The sequence below is a fragment of the Thyridium curvatum genome (genome assembly GCF_004353045.1).
Source record: "Thyridium curvatum strain D216 chromosome Unknown NODE_3_length_876553_cov_77.224826, whole genome shotgun sequence".
Classification (NCBI taxonomy): domain Eukaryota; kingdom Fungi; phylum Ascomycota; class Sordariomycetes; order Thyridiales; family Thyridiaceae; genus Thyridium; species Thyridium curvatum.
In genome coordinates, this window is record NW_022156758.1 from 802,050 (window position 1) to 816,696 (window position 14,647).

A 14,647-nucleotide genomic window follows, 5' to 3' on the forward strand; every position below is an offset into this window, starting at 1 on the left:
TGATGAAATGTTTAATGCTTGTGCCAAACTGGAAGAAATGTCTTTTTCTCTCATCTCTCTACTCAAGACACGAAACCTTTCTTACATCCTACCCTTTTCCGACTCAACAGTAACCTCCCGAATCAAACTGTTCCTCCTGCTCATATCCTGCTGCCACTCTCTCAGCTCAGCCTGATGCATCCTGTGCCTCGTGGTGTCAACAGGAACCTCCGACTGCGAACCTGCAGCACCTCCAGGTGAAATAGAGCCTCCAGCACTCGACTTGTTTCTCTCGGATGCTGCCACACCACTGAACCCATAGCTTCCCGTCCTCCGCCCCGCAAGTCCGGGTCTCGATGCACCGGGCGTGACAACACTGCTCCTACGGCTGCCACCGCCGACAGTACTGCTGCGGCGACTATTTGCCGCGCTGCTTCTGGCCGCCGCCGAGCTCCTCCTGCGCTCTTGGAACCCAGCATATCCGATCTGAGCGCTGGGCAGGCGCGAGATACGCCGTCCATGCGCCCCGACTGGCGTCCCCGGCGGCGCGGAGGCCTCGGCCTCCTTGGCCGCGCTGGCCAGGCTCTGGGCGAAGGGGGACCGCTCGCGCAGCGCGGGGCCCTTCCAGTAGATGACGTAGACAAAGACGACGAGGAGCACCGAGATGCAGAAGAGGATGGTGCTGGCGTACTCGAGGTGCTTCCGGCCGCCGATGTTGGAGTAGAAGGGCGTGGCGGGCACGGTGAGCACGCCGGCGAGGAAGTCGCGGGACCAGCCGTTGCCACCCGTGGCCGAGGCCGAGTAGGGCCCGTAGGCGCAGATCATGTAGTCGATGGTGGCCATGTAGATGGAGTAGTTGGCGATGCCGATGACGGCGGAGCCGACCATGGTGCCCATCCAGTGGACGGGCGGCCCGCCGCTGGTCCAGGCGAAGATGATGAGGCCGATGGGCAGGCAGGGCGCCGTGAAGAGCAGCCACCAGAGGCGCGACTCGTACTGGGCGTGCTCGCTCTGGGGCTTGGCGCGGCGCTGGGCCTTGTTGCGCGCGATGGCGGGCACGAAGGAGAGCCAGGCGAGGACGTAGCCGACGCCGATGGGGATGAAGGCCAGGCCCGTCTGCACGGCGGTGAAGTTCCACTGCTTGTAGACGAGGGCGAAGGACTGGATCTGCATGAAGATCAGGGCGTCGGAGAAGCCCGACAGGAGGGAGAGGGTGAGCACGATGGGCTCGGTGAGGAACATGCGGAAGGGCCGGATCCAGGTCCAGATGAGCTCCTTGAAGGTGAAGCGCTCCCGGAAGGGCTCGAGCTCGTTGGGGCCGTACAGGTTGCAGTTGGGGTCGGCCTTGCGGCGCTTCTTGGCGATGCGGTCGAGCAGGATGGTGGTGCGGGTCTCGGGGACGAGGATCAGGTGCAGGATCTGAACGAAGCCGCCGAAGATAAGCTGGATCCAGATCGCCCACTCCCAGGCGAGGTACTGCTCGACGAAGCCGCCAATGATGGGGCCCAGGATGGAACCGCCGACAGACGAGAAAACAATGTAAGCGACAGCATACTGCTGGTTGTCGGCCTCGAAGATGTCGGCAATCATTCCCAGAGTTACACTACCGCCAGCCGAGGAGAGACCGCCGAGTGCACGGCCGGCCAGAAGGCAGCCAAAGTTTGGCGCGAGCGCAACTGGGAGAGTGAAGATGTTGACGAGGAAGAGCGACGCTTGGAGGATCGGCTTGCGACCGAACTCTGTAAACTTGACGTCAGCAAATCACGAACATATTGCATCTCATAAGGGAATTACCTTACCCTCAGACCACGGCGCCCAAAGCTCACAGCCAAAAGCATACGTGATCAGAAAGATGGCAGCGCCCACTCGCGCCGCCTGCTCGCTGACGTGGAACTTCTCCGAGATGCCGGCCAGGCCGTTGGAGTAGAGCGACGTGTTGAAGTTCATCGACGTCTGCACCACGAAGATGACCGTCAGGATGGTCCACTTCTTCCACGTCGGGAAGCAGTACCCCAGCTCCTCCCAGGCGTCCGCCTCGGTCAGCTCGACCTTGCCGTCTGGGCGCTGAGAGCGGCCGGGCGCCCACTTCTCGCCGAGGGCCTGCGGCTGCTGCGGCGCCGGTGTCGCGCGGCCGGAATCGGTTCCGCTGGTCGTGCCGGAGGTGGTGGCGCCGCTGGCGGGCTGCTCGGTGTGCTCGGCCTGCGGTGTGGCGGGTGTAGGAGTGCCAGCTTTGTTGCGCTGGAAGTAATCGGGCTGGAGGCGCTCACCCATGGGTCCGATATTGGACCCTGGGGTGCCAGGCGTGCCTGGCCTGCTTCTATTCATCTTGCTGGGTGCCTAGAACGTGAATGTGAGAGATTTGTTGGCTGTTGAAGGAAGCTTGGAGTGATGTCAATTTGGCTGCCAGAGCCGTGAACGGGGCTTGATGCTACAAGACAACCACCCAAGATAACAATGGAGCAGGAAAGTATCGGAATGCCAGTAATGGAGGGTGGTTTGCGCTCATATATGAGACCAGCCAGTCACAACCCCAGACAACAGGCAAGACAGAATCCACGCCTCGGCCGAGATATCTCCCCAACGGTTGCGGAGGGTGTGGGTTCGCTGCAAGGCTAAAGTGTCTCGTGCAAGTTACATCATGAAATGCCCATCTTCAAGGACACGAGTAAGAGCTTCAAGTCCCACTAATATGACGCTGTGCAAAAGGTTGCGCCGCCGGGGCGAAGATAGTGGCATGAGTGGCCTCCCGCGCTACTAACGGGAATACCAACAGCTACCGTCCGTGGTACCCCGAAAGCTGGCACTCCTAGCTTCGCGGCGGAGCTCCGTCGATACATCCAATGGTCGGGCGGATCCCTTGAGGTGTCGACTTGATTAGACATGGAAAAGCCAGTCGAGCTGGAATGACATAATTATTAACACAGACAAGACGAAAAAAAGGTGGCACGATACCAAAACGGTGGAGTCTTTTGTGTGGTCCTCTGACTCGAGATCACAATATGCGCCGCACAACACCGTAGACAAGGTTTGTCAAAATAGCTCTCGGCGCCGTATTGGGTGGCAGCAAGAGAAGATCAACCTGGATATAGGATCTTCTGCCATTCTGGCTCGTCCTTCTGATCTTGCCATGACCGGTGCAGAAGAGCGGCTGAATCTGCTCGATGATAATTCGACCGGAGCGACCGGCCCTTGAATTGCTTGTTTGTGCTTATTTCCTCCTTGTGCTCCACTGATGAAGTCATTGGAGTTCTTAGTCTCGGCATCTCTGCGCCATGTGGATCCTCCCGAAGATAGAGTGCGGTGCTAACAGACTGGCAAGTGGGCGTCTGAATAGTTGACGGAAGTTCATCAGGAGCTACCTCGATCTTAACAGTCAATATCCTTGTCACATCCTTGCCCTGGGACTCGGAAGGGCTATCCCACTACCTAAATCCGATTGGCTTGATGGGAAGATAAGTACTTCTGTTAGCAGTCTGTCAACTAATCTGACCCTCACTTGACTGGACACACTACTCCGTACTGTTCATCTCGATGGCGGCGATGTTTTTTTGACCACATCGCAAGGGCAGGCAGCGGTGAGAGAGCTATCTATTCATAGCATGGCCGTCGCGCACGGAATTCTGTAGGGAGACTTGACACTTGGATGTTCATCGATGCGGAGGACTTTGTTGATGATCCGGGGAGAGTCTCGTGCGAAATACTCGTCTCGAGGGGAGCAAGGTGCTTCTCCAAGACCTTCAGTTCAACATCCACCCCCCTGAACTCCACATACCGATTCCACTCCTCATCCTCCAGGAGCCCGTCCAAAAGGTCTTTCTCGTAGCCCAGGTTGAACTCGATTCCCTCGTCGCCCCCCTGGTCCCCCACAACCTCGTCCACGAGCCGAGCCGGCAGGAGCAGCCCGAAGTCGGCCTCCCAACACGGGCCTCGCAATCTGGTGGTCCGTCACGAGCATCGACATGGGAGTGTAAAATTCTTGGATACCTGGTGTCTGCCTGCGGTCAGCCAATCAAACCCAAGGAGAGAGCGATCCGGTATGGACGAGAATGTGGGCAGCAGCGAGCCGCCAGGTGCGCCTGAAATGATGAGCTCGCCTGCTGCTACTCGCCTGAATGCGCAGTGTCCCCAATCCAGTCTGGTCACCTCGAGACTTTGAGTGACCGTCGACGGGCACGGTGTGTGCTGGTGCCCGGCTGATGTTGCCAAGTCTAGAGACTAACCTGGGTGTCAATGGAATACACTTTCGCATCCGGACAGAAAGATGTCTTCTGTTAAGACATCATTGATTTGATCGTGTTATGGTGGGTTTCGACGTCTGCTACTACCGCTGGTAATGCGCTGCGGAGGTGATTTCGGTGAGAAAGCGATGGAGAGCAAGGTACCTAGGCAAAGGAGTCAGTCGCATCGAGGCGCGATCCGTCGTGTAGAAGGCGCCGTGGGCAAGCTGAGGATGAAATGGCGACAGCTTGATGCGAAACGGATCGGTGTGCAAGGAATGTATGGACGCGGTCCGATAATTAAGGCAGCAAGACTGGTCATAGCGCCATGCATGCATACATTTAGATCACAGATGTCAACTTAGACTTCCTTGGTTAGCTACCTGCTTTGGGCCAGAAAGTGTCATACAAAAACGGCTTCAAAGCACCCAGATACCTTTTCTTTCTCCTGTCCCCCCGCATCCTCACTCGTGCCCATCATCACGCACGCACGCGCACACCCCCGTAAATCACTACTACATCATGGTCGCCATCCCCAAGACTGCAGCAGACAATGCACAGGCGGGTCCAAAGACGATGATTGCCGCCGCCGCCGCCGCCGCCGCTGCTGCTGCTGATGCTGACGCCGTCGCTGGATCCAGCACCGGATTTGGATCCGGATCCCAATCCTCTGCCATGACCACGTACTACCCCCCACCTGGTCGTCGCAGCGATGGCAACAGCGACAACGACAACGACAACGACAACGACAATGTCAACGAGACTCGTGTTTCTGCCTCTTCTTCTTCTGGCCATGACCTCGAAATCACCCAGGCCCTCACCTTGTTCCTCGAGCACAGAGCAGCTGCAGCCACCACCAGCAACCCAACCGTGTCCAAGGTCGAGTCCCTGTGTGTCCCGCTCCAGCCAGAGCATTTCCGACAGCTTCAGGAACTTGAATACTGCAACCCCGAGGTAGCCTCGATCTGTAGCCACATTCGGTACGTCCCCCCTGTCCTTCTGACCCTGTCTGTCCTTGTTTTCAACCGCTAACCACCTTCCCCGTTATGATGAGGGGACAAACAGCTACAATTACGATTCGAAGCCCGGTCTCCTTTCGATCAAAGAAGCCATGCCTACCCCGCTGCACGATGGCACCATCGTCGAACTGGGCCGTCTCGTCCAGAAGCTGCTTGACTACATCACAGCGCAGGGCGGCCCTGCTGGCGACTTTGCGGGCCGCATCGAGCCGGAAAGCAGCACCGACGTCGATATCGAGCGCCGCCGCCGCCGCGACGACAATGAGAACAACAACGATAATGCCGCTGAGGTCTTCACTGTCTTGCGCATCCAGCCCGACGAGCAGTTCCGACACGAGCGCGCCATGCTCCCCGGCCTTGTCATCGAGGTCTCGGTGACGCAGAAGTGGGATGACGTCCGCACCAAGGCCGAGAGGCTCCTGTCCAAGGCCAAGGGTATGATTGCTGCCGTCATCAACGTGGACTTCCCCGACTACCTCCACTCCAAGGAGGCGACCTTGACCGTCTGGCGGCACGCCGCTCGTGACCCAAAGGGTGGATGGTATCCACGGGTCGAGCAGGAGGTATGTTCAACTCTACAGTCATGTTACTCAACATAACAAGTGTGTCTACATGTAAAAGAAGCTTACATATTAACACAGCAAGATCCTGTCCTCGGATGGCAAGCCCGCCGCCGCCCTTGCCGGCAAGCCCGCGGTTTCCATCCCCCTCGGCGACTTTGCCCCCAGCCTCTACGGCGGCGACGAGGGCACCGACAACGACAACAACATTATGGCGGAGGTGGCGCTGTCGCTGTCGTTGGACGAGATTGCGCGCGCCGTAGCTGAGGCTCAGCACCGGGCCGATATCAAGGCCGACCTCAAGAAGCACCATAGCGTCGCCTATGTCTCAGACAGCGACGGCTCGGATGGATCTTATTCGGACTATTATTAGCGAACCGGAAGTGCGGGCCAACAGCGCACTTGTGGTTGCTTGTTCTTTGTCGTTTTGTCATAATAATGTGTCCTTTAGATAATACCCAACCCGACTTGACTCGGCAAGTGAGGGACAGATTAGTTGACGGACTGCTAACAGAAGTACTTGTCTACCCATCAAGCCCATCGGATTTAGGTAGTGGGATAGCCCTTCCGGGTTCCAGGGCAAGGATGTGACAAGGATATTGATTGTTAAGATCGAGGTAGCTCCTGATGAACTTCCGTCAACTATTCAGACGCCCGCTTGCTCGGGCCCGCGATTCCTAATCCAAAAACGTTTCTTCTTCTTCTTCTTCTTCTTCTTCTTCTTCTTCTTCTTCTTGTTTCTTATATGCCAAACGAGTTCACACAAAAAGCATCCTTATGAACCACCTATCGCAGAACATTACTTTGCAACTGGCAAGCGCATTGCCTACGGCATCGGCGCCGTCCCAAACCCGTCTCTGGCTGTCGCCTAGCCAATCATGAGCGCCTGGATTTCAACCCTTGGCATCACTAAACCTGCTGTTGGGGCGATGCGGAGAAGCCCCCACCCAGCTCTCTGTCCCCGGATCCTGTGCCCCATTTCCCCGCTCCAACCCAGCTCCAATCTCCTAGGTTCTCCATTTGAGGTCTTCTTGTGGAGGTTTCATGCCTGCACTCCCGGCGTCGGTTTCCACCTTATGCACGACTCGATCAGCCGATATCTTCTCCTACTATCCCATAGTGTATCCGCCCGGCCTTCTTGATGATGTCACCGTCTAGTCGGGATGCGCAGACTGTCTCGGCGACGCGAGCCCGATCGGGGTGTTTGAACTGTCGGAAGCGGAGAAAGAATATGTGAGCACCTGCAGACGGTCCCTCATGCAGTTCAAGTATTCGTCACCTTCCAACATATCTCTAGGCGACGAAAAGAAGCCCTCCTGCGTGAGATGCCAGTAGCACGGCGATGACTGCAACTGGCAGCCTGACTATGCCTTTCGCATTGGGGGCGTTGAGGCGGGGCATCCTTCAATGCAACAATCCAATGCCCGAAAGCGTTCCTCTCGTGCGGATTGGAAGGTACTTTCAGCGGTTGACGTGCATGTGTGCAAAGATACTACTATTTGAAATCTGCGTTGAGATTGTCGATGTGACATTCGGCCCTCAGGGCCCAAAGAGAACTCGGCGGCGGCTTGTCGGGCATCCCGTCAACCCTGACGATGTTGGCGCAGATGCTGAAGAACACCCTGGAATGGACGCCGGGACTGCAGAGTGTTTGCCGCCAGGGAGCGAATCGCTGCACCTTCCCTCTCCCCGAGATGAAGATCGGCTGACCGCGCACGGCACGCCCAATGACCAAGACCCTGCCTTCACCGACAACGACAGAGGGAGACAGAGCCGAAGGCAGAATGCATTGCATCTTGAACCAAATGGGAGTCACCAGGAGGTTGACTCCGAAGTAGCTGAAAGACAGCCCATCCTCAATAATAGTGAGCATCGTGGCCACGATAGGGCGACTCTGCAGCCGTGCTCCTCATTTCTAAACACTGTCTGCCAGCCAGGTGTGCCTCCGGGGACAACCAGTGCCGCAGATCCCACAGCTATGTTGATGGAAGACAGCCCTGCAAGCCGACAATCTCTCGACCTTGAGGTCTTGGATTATCTCGCGTCCAATCCGTTCAACCTCGGCCACCTGACTGAGCATCACTGGTCCGACCACGCCTTGGCCGCAGATAACTTCACTGGGGCAATGCAAGGCTTCTCACCAGTGGTTATTGGATCTGCCACAGGGAGCTCTCCTGATCTCTGCCGGCCAGCCTATCATGACACTTCATACAAAGATCTTGATTCCCAGCTCCATAACCATGTGGTCAAGACTGCGAGGAACATGGCCTTGACGCGCCAAGGCACCCCGGAGATGGTCCCCAGCACGCAGGCAAAGAGCACACCACGACCTACAAGTTGGGCCAGCGGAGGAGACCCTCTTGCAGGTCCTTCAGGCGGCAGGAGTCGGCTTGTAAGCCTGCACATCTCCGAAGCGCGCTACATCGAACTGTGGCAGAACTATCTCGACGAGATCGCCCCCTGGCTAGACCTTTTCGACAACGAGAACCATTGGCGCACGACAGTGGCGCACATGGCGCAGCGCGTAGAGTGTCTACAATACTCCCTCCTCGCCCTCTCTGCGCGCCAACAGGAGCGTAGGAACCCTGGCAAGCCGCACATGGAGAGTCTCAATTTGTACCAAGAAGCGATCAGGCTGATCATGGTACAGCTCCCTACGCTCTCGACCGAGGTCATAGCAGCATGTGTGCTCCTCTGCGTGCTCGAGATGATGTGCACGTCTCCCCGAGCCTGGGGGAAGCATCTTGATGGCTGTTGCTATCCTGTTCGAGGCCGCGGACATCAACGGTGTTGTTGGTGGGGTGAAGGAGGCCCTCTTTTGGACGTTTGCTCGTATGGATGCCTACCGAGCATTCATTGGCGACACCATTACGACTCCTCCGACGAATCGATGTTTCATCTCCGCAGACTCGATGTCTGCTGCCGTCCGCCTGTTCAAGAGTAGGTCAGGCAGCGACAGCTACGCCAACTATGTGGTGTTTCTCTGCGCGGGGGGTCATGAACATATTATCAAACAAGGGGTCGTCGGCATGGGCTCAGCCTGACAACGACGGCAGCCACGCAACGTTTGTGTCCCGGTGGAAAGCGATGTACGACTTGCACGAGAGCTGGTACAGTGAGAGGCTGGAAGAGCTCCGGCCCCTGATGCATATCCCGTCAGCGAAGAAAGACGCCGAGTCGCCGCCCTTCAGCACCATCCTATACAGCACGCCCGTGGGCATCAGCAGCAACACAATGTACCACGTCTCCGTGATCTTACTGCTGCAGGACAAGCCCAAGGAGGTCACCCTTCCAAGGTCGCACAGGTCGATGCTGTGGCACGCCCGGCAGGTTTGCGGGATAGCCTTGTCGAACAGCGACCACGGCGCGTTGATCCACGGCCTCCAGCCCATGTGGATAGCCGGCAGATTGATGTCCCATCATTCTGAACATCAGGCCATCCTGGACTTTTTGAAGCGGCTTGAGGAGGAAAGCGGCTGGGGCACGGCATGGAGGGCTAAAGACCTTCAGGATTACTGGGGGGGCGGCGACGAAATAATCTGAGTTCTGAATATACATACACATACCTGTGGACGAAGGAGAGCTGTCTAGTGGATACCAAGCCATACTAGATCGTTGAGAGCTCAATACACAATTCTTGCCACGATTCCAATCGATTCAATAGTTAAGAGCTAACTCAACAGTCAGAAGAGTGTTAAAGAGAGGCATGCATGCACATAAAGAGCTCTGTAATGATGAGAGACGATGATAATCCAGCACAATACACCATCTAGCGTATCAAACTCTCAAATGCTCAAAATGATGAGGCCTAACGTGATTGCCCAAGTAATCCAATATATCGCCTTGTCTGAAGCTGCCGTACTCTTCCTCGGGCAAGAATCTGTGATCGTCTGTGATCGTCTGCCATTGGCCTTCATCGCAATGCATCTGCTTGAGCATGGCCGCAGAGACATTGGTCGATATCGCCTTGGCTAGGTTCCTGTACCAACACTGACTTGCCGGGACATTCTCGTCTATAACAGGACATCTCTCGCCTTCTTGAATTGTCGTTCGCATATCGGTCACACGAATAGCCGCGGCCGTACCATTCGGCGGCACAGAGCACGAGTTGACGATGGTCTCGATGTCGGGGAGCGGTGCTCCGGGTGCTGTGCTGAATGTGACTCCTTGGCGCTTGCTTGCGAAGCTCCCCGTTGTAAGTCGGACAATATGAAAACTGTGAGGTAACCCTCACTCGCTTACTACTTGTTAGCTTGGAGAATGGATGGGTATCAGCTTGCTCGCCTACTTCACTCTTGTGATCCTGGCAGGCATTGGCACTTCTTCAGGAACAGTGGCAGTCATCTCAGGTGTTCTCAGTACATGCATGTTTCTGGGTACAATTCCGGTCTACTGGTATGTACGGCATCCCCAGCGATGATTCGAGCATATCGGCTGACTCTCCTCCTAGGACTATCGAGAGATTTGGTCGCAGATCGACGATGCTTCACAGTGCCATGGTCTCCTCGGTCTTGTTCATCGTATTCATCGTTCTGGTGGCCGTAGGCGGGCCAAAGGCGCAGTGGGCCTCGGTCGTCATGCTTTTCCTCATCGTCTTCGTCCAATCATATGGTTGGCAGGCAACCAAGTTTCTCTACAGCAGCGAGATTGCCCCGCTCGAGTATCGTCATATCGGCGGTGCGTTCTTCTCTAGCGGCGAATGGCTCATGGTCTTCATCACGGTCTTTGCCTCGCCGATCGGCTTGCAGACATGTGGCTGGTCGTTCTGGTTCTTCATTCTCGCAGGAAACATTTGTGCTGTCGTCTTTGTATGGCTCCTCTGCCCTGAGACTTCTGGTAAAACGCTTGAACAAGTCCATTACCTGTTCATCGGCAAGGGACTGGCAGGATTGTACCAAGGCCCTGCAGACGAGAGTGTCTTGCACATGGAAGAGAAGATTGGTCACTCTCATACCGAGGTTCGTGAAAAGACCACGGAGGAGTAGGAATCGTTTTGAATCGGCTAGGTTCAACGTGGGGCCCGTATGGCCGAGGAATAGGCACTACCTATGCAAAGGTGGAAGACCGCTCGTGTCCCACTCGAGGCCCGGTCTTGCTCAGTCGATATGTAAAACCCATCCGGTCGTCCGGAGTGTTTGTAATTCAACCTCCTTCAACAACTTTGAAAAGACGTCTTCTCTACACTACTTCTCTCTAGCATGGCTAGTCCACTTGCGATTTCACGTGTTAGTTCTCGACATAGAAGTGGCAAAGCCAAGGAAGAGTATCCAGGAGGCTTGACTAGATCCGCGAATGCCGCGATGGCCATTTTCTGTATCGACCGGACATCAGATGATTCTCAGAGATCCACGGAAATAACAGATCCAAGCCTCGAGAAGGATGTGATCTGCACCCCAGCTGCCCCCACGTTGTGAGGAGGAAGTGGGTTAGGTAGCTGTGGGGTCTCCAGAAGGACTACGCAAGCTTGGAGGGATATCCCTAAAACGAACATGCGAGGCGCCAGCAAAGATCTCCTAAAAGAGAAAACCTAACCGCCGCCATCGTTTCATTCTCATGGAAGCTTGGCCTTCTGTAACTTTATCTCCTTGATTCTATTACGATCATGAAAGCCCGTGTGCATACCCGTCCCCGCATTCCTTGGTTTCGTGTTGGAGTCAAGTGGACCGGTAATTAGATTCGGGATGCATCATGCATTCTACTGATCGCGGGGTTGGCTTGTCTTAGATGGGGAGAGCTGTAAGTCAACCTCGGCACACCACGACACGCGGTTGCGCGTATTAAAAGATGTCTTGCTTAAGCAAGTGCGCATACCCCAAAAACTCAGTTGCATCTCCAGTAACAAGCCACAGTCATTGAAGAGATCCGATATCTCGTTCCTCCTCATACTTCTTTGCATCACCAGTCCATAATGTCCACCGAAATTCCTAAGCAGGGATGGGCAGGTGTTGTTGTAAACGAGGGTCCGGACTTCAGTGTCGAGGTCCAGAAGCTGGATGTGCCAGAGCCAAGTGAGTTCTGCAATGGCCTACACTAGAAGCCATCAGAGGCTAATTGTGTGGCAGAGGATGACGAGCTTCTGGTCAAGCTCAACGTGACTGGTCTCTGCATGTCCGATGTCCACTTCATGGTCAACGACTGGGATACTCCCAAAATGTCAGAAATGGGGGTGAAGTGTGCCGGCCACGAGGGCGCTGGCATTGTCGTCAAGGTCGGCGCACGATGCCAGGATTCGTGGAAGGTTGGCGACCGCGTCGGCATCAAGCCGCTGCTTGATGTCTGTCACAACTGCGAGCAATGCTGGAACAACAAGGAGAACTACTGCGCCAAGGCCAACTATACCGGCCTCCACTCGCCTGGCACGTACCAGGAGTACATGGTGACCCCGGCTATCTATACGAGTCGAATCCCAGACGGCGTGCCTGACGAGGTCGCGGGCCCGATCATGTGCTCTGCGTCGACGATGCACCGTGCGCTCATCGACTCGGGCTTGAAGCCGAGTAACTGGGTGGTGTTCCCTGGGGGTGGTGGCGGTGTCGGCATCCAGGGCATTCAACTGGCAAAGTAAGTCCTATCTCCCACTCTACGTATCCATCAAAAGCTGCTACAGCGCACAATTACCGATCGGTTGGAAGACACAGACAGCGAGTTGCGACTAACAGAGCATCTAGGGCTATGGGAATGCGTCCCATTGCGATTGATGGCGGAGAGGTCAAGAGGAAGTTGTGCCTGGAGATGGGTGCCGAGGCGTTTGTTGACTTTACGCAAACGGCTGATGTTGCTGCCGAGGTCGTCAAAATCGCTGATGGCGTTGGCGCCCATGGTGTATTAGTCACAGCCTATCAGGCTTACAAAGGTAAACACAGACATCGCCCCCAAAGAGCACAAAGTGCTGACTGAGTTCTACAAGACTCGATCAAGTTTGTGGGCAACAGGATTGGCGCGAAGATCATGTGCATTGCTCTTCCTCCATCGGGGGTCGTCCAGGTCGCCGGCGAACCGAGTATATTCGTGTTTAAGAACCTGCATGTTATCGGGACACTTGTCGGCACGATGCAAGACACAGCTGCTTGTCTGGAATACGCCAGGCGGGGACTGCTGAAAGGAGTCTGCGAAGTGCGAGGCAGATCGAGGTGGGCCGAGAGCGTTCAGGAGCTGAGGAGGGGTCAGGTCGCCGGGCGAATCGTGATAGACTTCAACAAGGATTAGCAAATGACTTTATGAATGTTTCAGTCGTTATCTTGCGAAATAGCAAAGACTAAGTGTCACCAAATGCTAGTCTCTCCGCAAAATCAAGGCAGTTGTCTTACGGGAAGGCACAAGTTCAAGATTTTGCCCTACATAAGAGACAAGGCTATCCCGCAATGTTCATGCTGATGGGTCCTTCATTCCATCTTGTACAGTCTCCCACATGCTTTCAACAGCTTTGAGCGCATCGCCGTCCAAGGGACCCTTCCTAAAATCGTCTACATTACTCTCCACATTCTCGATAGTTTTCGAGCCAAAGATGACCCCATCACCGTCCTGTAGAGCCGAGTGATGCATGATCCATCGCTCTGCTGCCTCTTTGACTGAGATCCTGGGGGATGCAGACTCACAGACGGCTTTGAGCCTTCGGATGGCATCATGCATGGCGGGCGAAGTGTATTTTGAAACATACACCGGAAACACACTATCTCCCTGCCAACGTGTTCGGTTCAGGCTTGCAGAATCTCCCGAGTCCAAGGCTTCGGTCACCTTGCCTGTGAGGAAGCCTCCTGCTAAAGGACTAGAACGAGTCAGTTTGCGTAATCGGCACTTTTCCCAAACCGTGGTCTCCCCCCTACCTGTATGCTTGGAACACGCAATTGTGTTTGCGCAGCAAAGGTATCAATCCCGCTTCTGCCTCGCGGGACAAAGCGTTGTAAGATCCCTGGTATACCGTGGGCTTGACGTAGCCTTTCTCTTCACAAATCTCGAAGTACTTGGCCATGTCCTCGACGCTGTAGTTGCAGAGTCCAAGCTGGCACACAAGTTCAGTCATGAACCTGTAGACTCTTGTTTTATCGCGGGCACTCACCCTCTCAAACCGTCCCAGTTGGTGCTGCCTATGAAACGCAGCTGCCGTTTCGTCCAGGGGCGTCAGAACATCCGGGAAGTGTGAAAACAAGACTGAGACTTTCTCAACGCCAAGAAGCTGCAGGGTCTTCTCTACACTGGCATTGATGGCTTCGTCATTGAGCTTTGGGCCCTGGACGTGACCTGCAATCTTGGAGTTGATGATGAAGCCGGCATCTGCTGCCTTGGCCTGTCCGAGCAGCGCCTCTGTACACCATGGGTTTTTGGGTGGATATGAGGCAGCAGAGTCAAGCTCCAGGACCTCAAGACGCTTCAGCACTGACAGGAGCTCAGCAGTCTTCTCGGGCGTGTGCCAGGTGAAGGTGAACGACTTTTCTGTTGTGCCAATGCCTCCGGCACCGAAAATCAAATGGGGTGGCATGGTGCTTCTTTTCTCGTTGGTTAGGTTAGGTTGTGCACTAGGGGGAAGTTCAGCTACAGCAGGAAACTCGAATTCTGTGCCGATGGATCCTGGAAGAACTACGGCTTTAATAGTAAGTCTTTATTGAGTGATTAGTCATTTGTTAGGGAAATTTACGCGATTCCGGCCCTGGTTACCAATTGAGCCTCAAGTTGGAACAGCTAACGCCTAAAGATTCGACAAGGGTCACAAGGCGGGGTTAGAAATTGTCAGCCCTACATAGTCATTACTTTAACCTCTAAAATAGTGAGAGAGAAATTACTCCTTGAAGCTAAATATGCAGAAAGCCTTCTTCAATGACGAAGTAGGCTATTGGCAGGCCGTGAGATTCAGCTCGAGGTGGCTGGGTCAGCTCTA

The 14,647-nt window shown here is 55.2% G+C and overlaps 5 protein-coding genes across 5 annotated transcripts; 3 read left to right on the forward strand and 2 right to left on the reverse strand.

Moving 5' to 3' along the window:
• Nucleotides 1–81: 81 nt before the first annotated feature.
• On the reverse strand, nucleotides 82–2,304 carry E0L32_000947 (uncharacterized protein; the record flags this gene model as incomplete). Its single annotated transcript, XM_031144455.1, has 2 exons — nucleotides 82–1,718; nucleotides 1,779–2,304. The coding sequence occupies 2 exons, from the start codon at nucleotides 2,302–2,304 to the stop codon at nucleotides 82–84; spliced, it is 2,163 nt and encodes a 720-aa protein (XP_030994481.1).
• A 2,414-nt stretch (nucleotides 2,305–4,718) lies between these two features.
• E0L32_000948 (uncharacterized protein) lies at nucleotides 4,719–6,148 on the forward strand (the record flags this gene model as incomplete). Its single annotated transcript, XM_031144466.1, has 3 exons — nucleotides 4,719–5,176; nucleotides 5,262–5,778; nucleotides 5,861–6,148. The coding sequence occupies 3 exons, from the start codon at nucleotides 4,719–4,721 to the stop codon at nucleotides 6,146–6,148; spliced, it is 1,263 nt and encodes a 420-aa protein (XP_030994482.1).
• Nucleotides 6,149–7,195: 1,047 nt separating this feature from the next.
• On the forward strand, nucleotides 7,196–10,760 carry E0L32_000949 (uncharacterized protein; the record flags this gene model as incomplete). Its single annotated transcript, XM_031144477.1, has 5 exons — nucleotides 7,196–8,446; nucleotides 8,505–8,715; nucleotides 9,849–9,970; nucleotides 10,028–10,170; nucleotides 10,226–10,760. The coding sequence occupies 5 exons, from the start codon at nucleotides 7,196–7,198 to the stop codon at nucleotides 10,758–10,760; spliced, it is 2,262 nt and encodes a 753-aa protein (XP_030994483.1).
• A 923-nt stretch (nucleotides 10,761–11,683) lies between these two features.
• E0L32_000950 (uncharacterized protein) lies at nucleotides 11,684–12,981 on the forward strand (the record flags this gene model as incomplete). The annotated part of the gene is made up of 4 exons (XM_031144488.1): nucleotides 11,684–11,783; nucleotides 11,838–12,336; nucleotides 12,444–12,628; nucleotides 12,683–12,981. The coding sequence occupies 4 exons, from the start codon at nucleotides 11,684–11,686 to the stop codon at nucleotides 12,979–12,981; spliced, it is 1,083 nt and encodes a 360-aa protein (XP_030994484.1).
• A 159-nt stretch (nucleotides 12,982–13,140) lies between these two features.
• On the reverse strand, nucleotides 13,141–14,251 carry E0L32_000951 (uncharacterized protein; the record flags this gene model as incomplete). The annotated part of the gene is made up of 3 exons (XM_031144499.1): nucleotides 13,141–13,540; nucleotides 13,599–13,774; nucleotides 13,832–14,251. The coding sequence occupies 3 exons, from the start codon at nucleotides 14,249–14,251 to the stop codon at nucleotides 13,141–13,143; spliced, it is 996 nt and encodes a 331-aa protein (XP_030994485.1).
• Nucleotides 14,252–14,647: the final 396 nt, after the last annotated feature.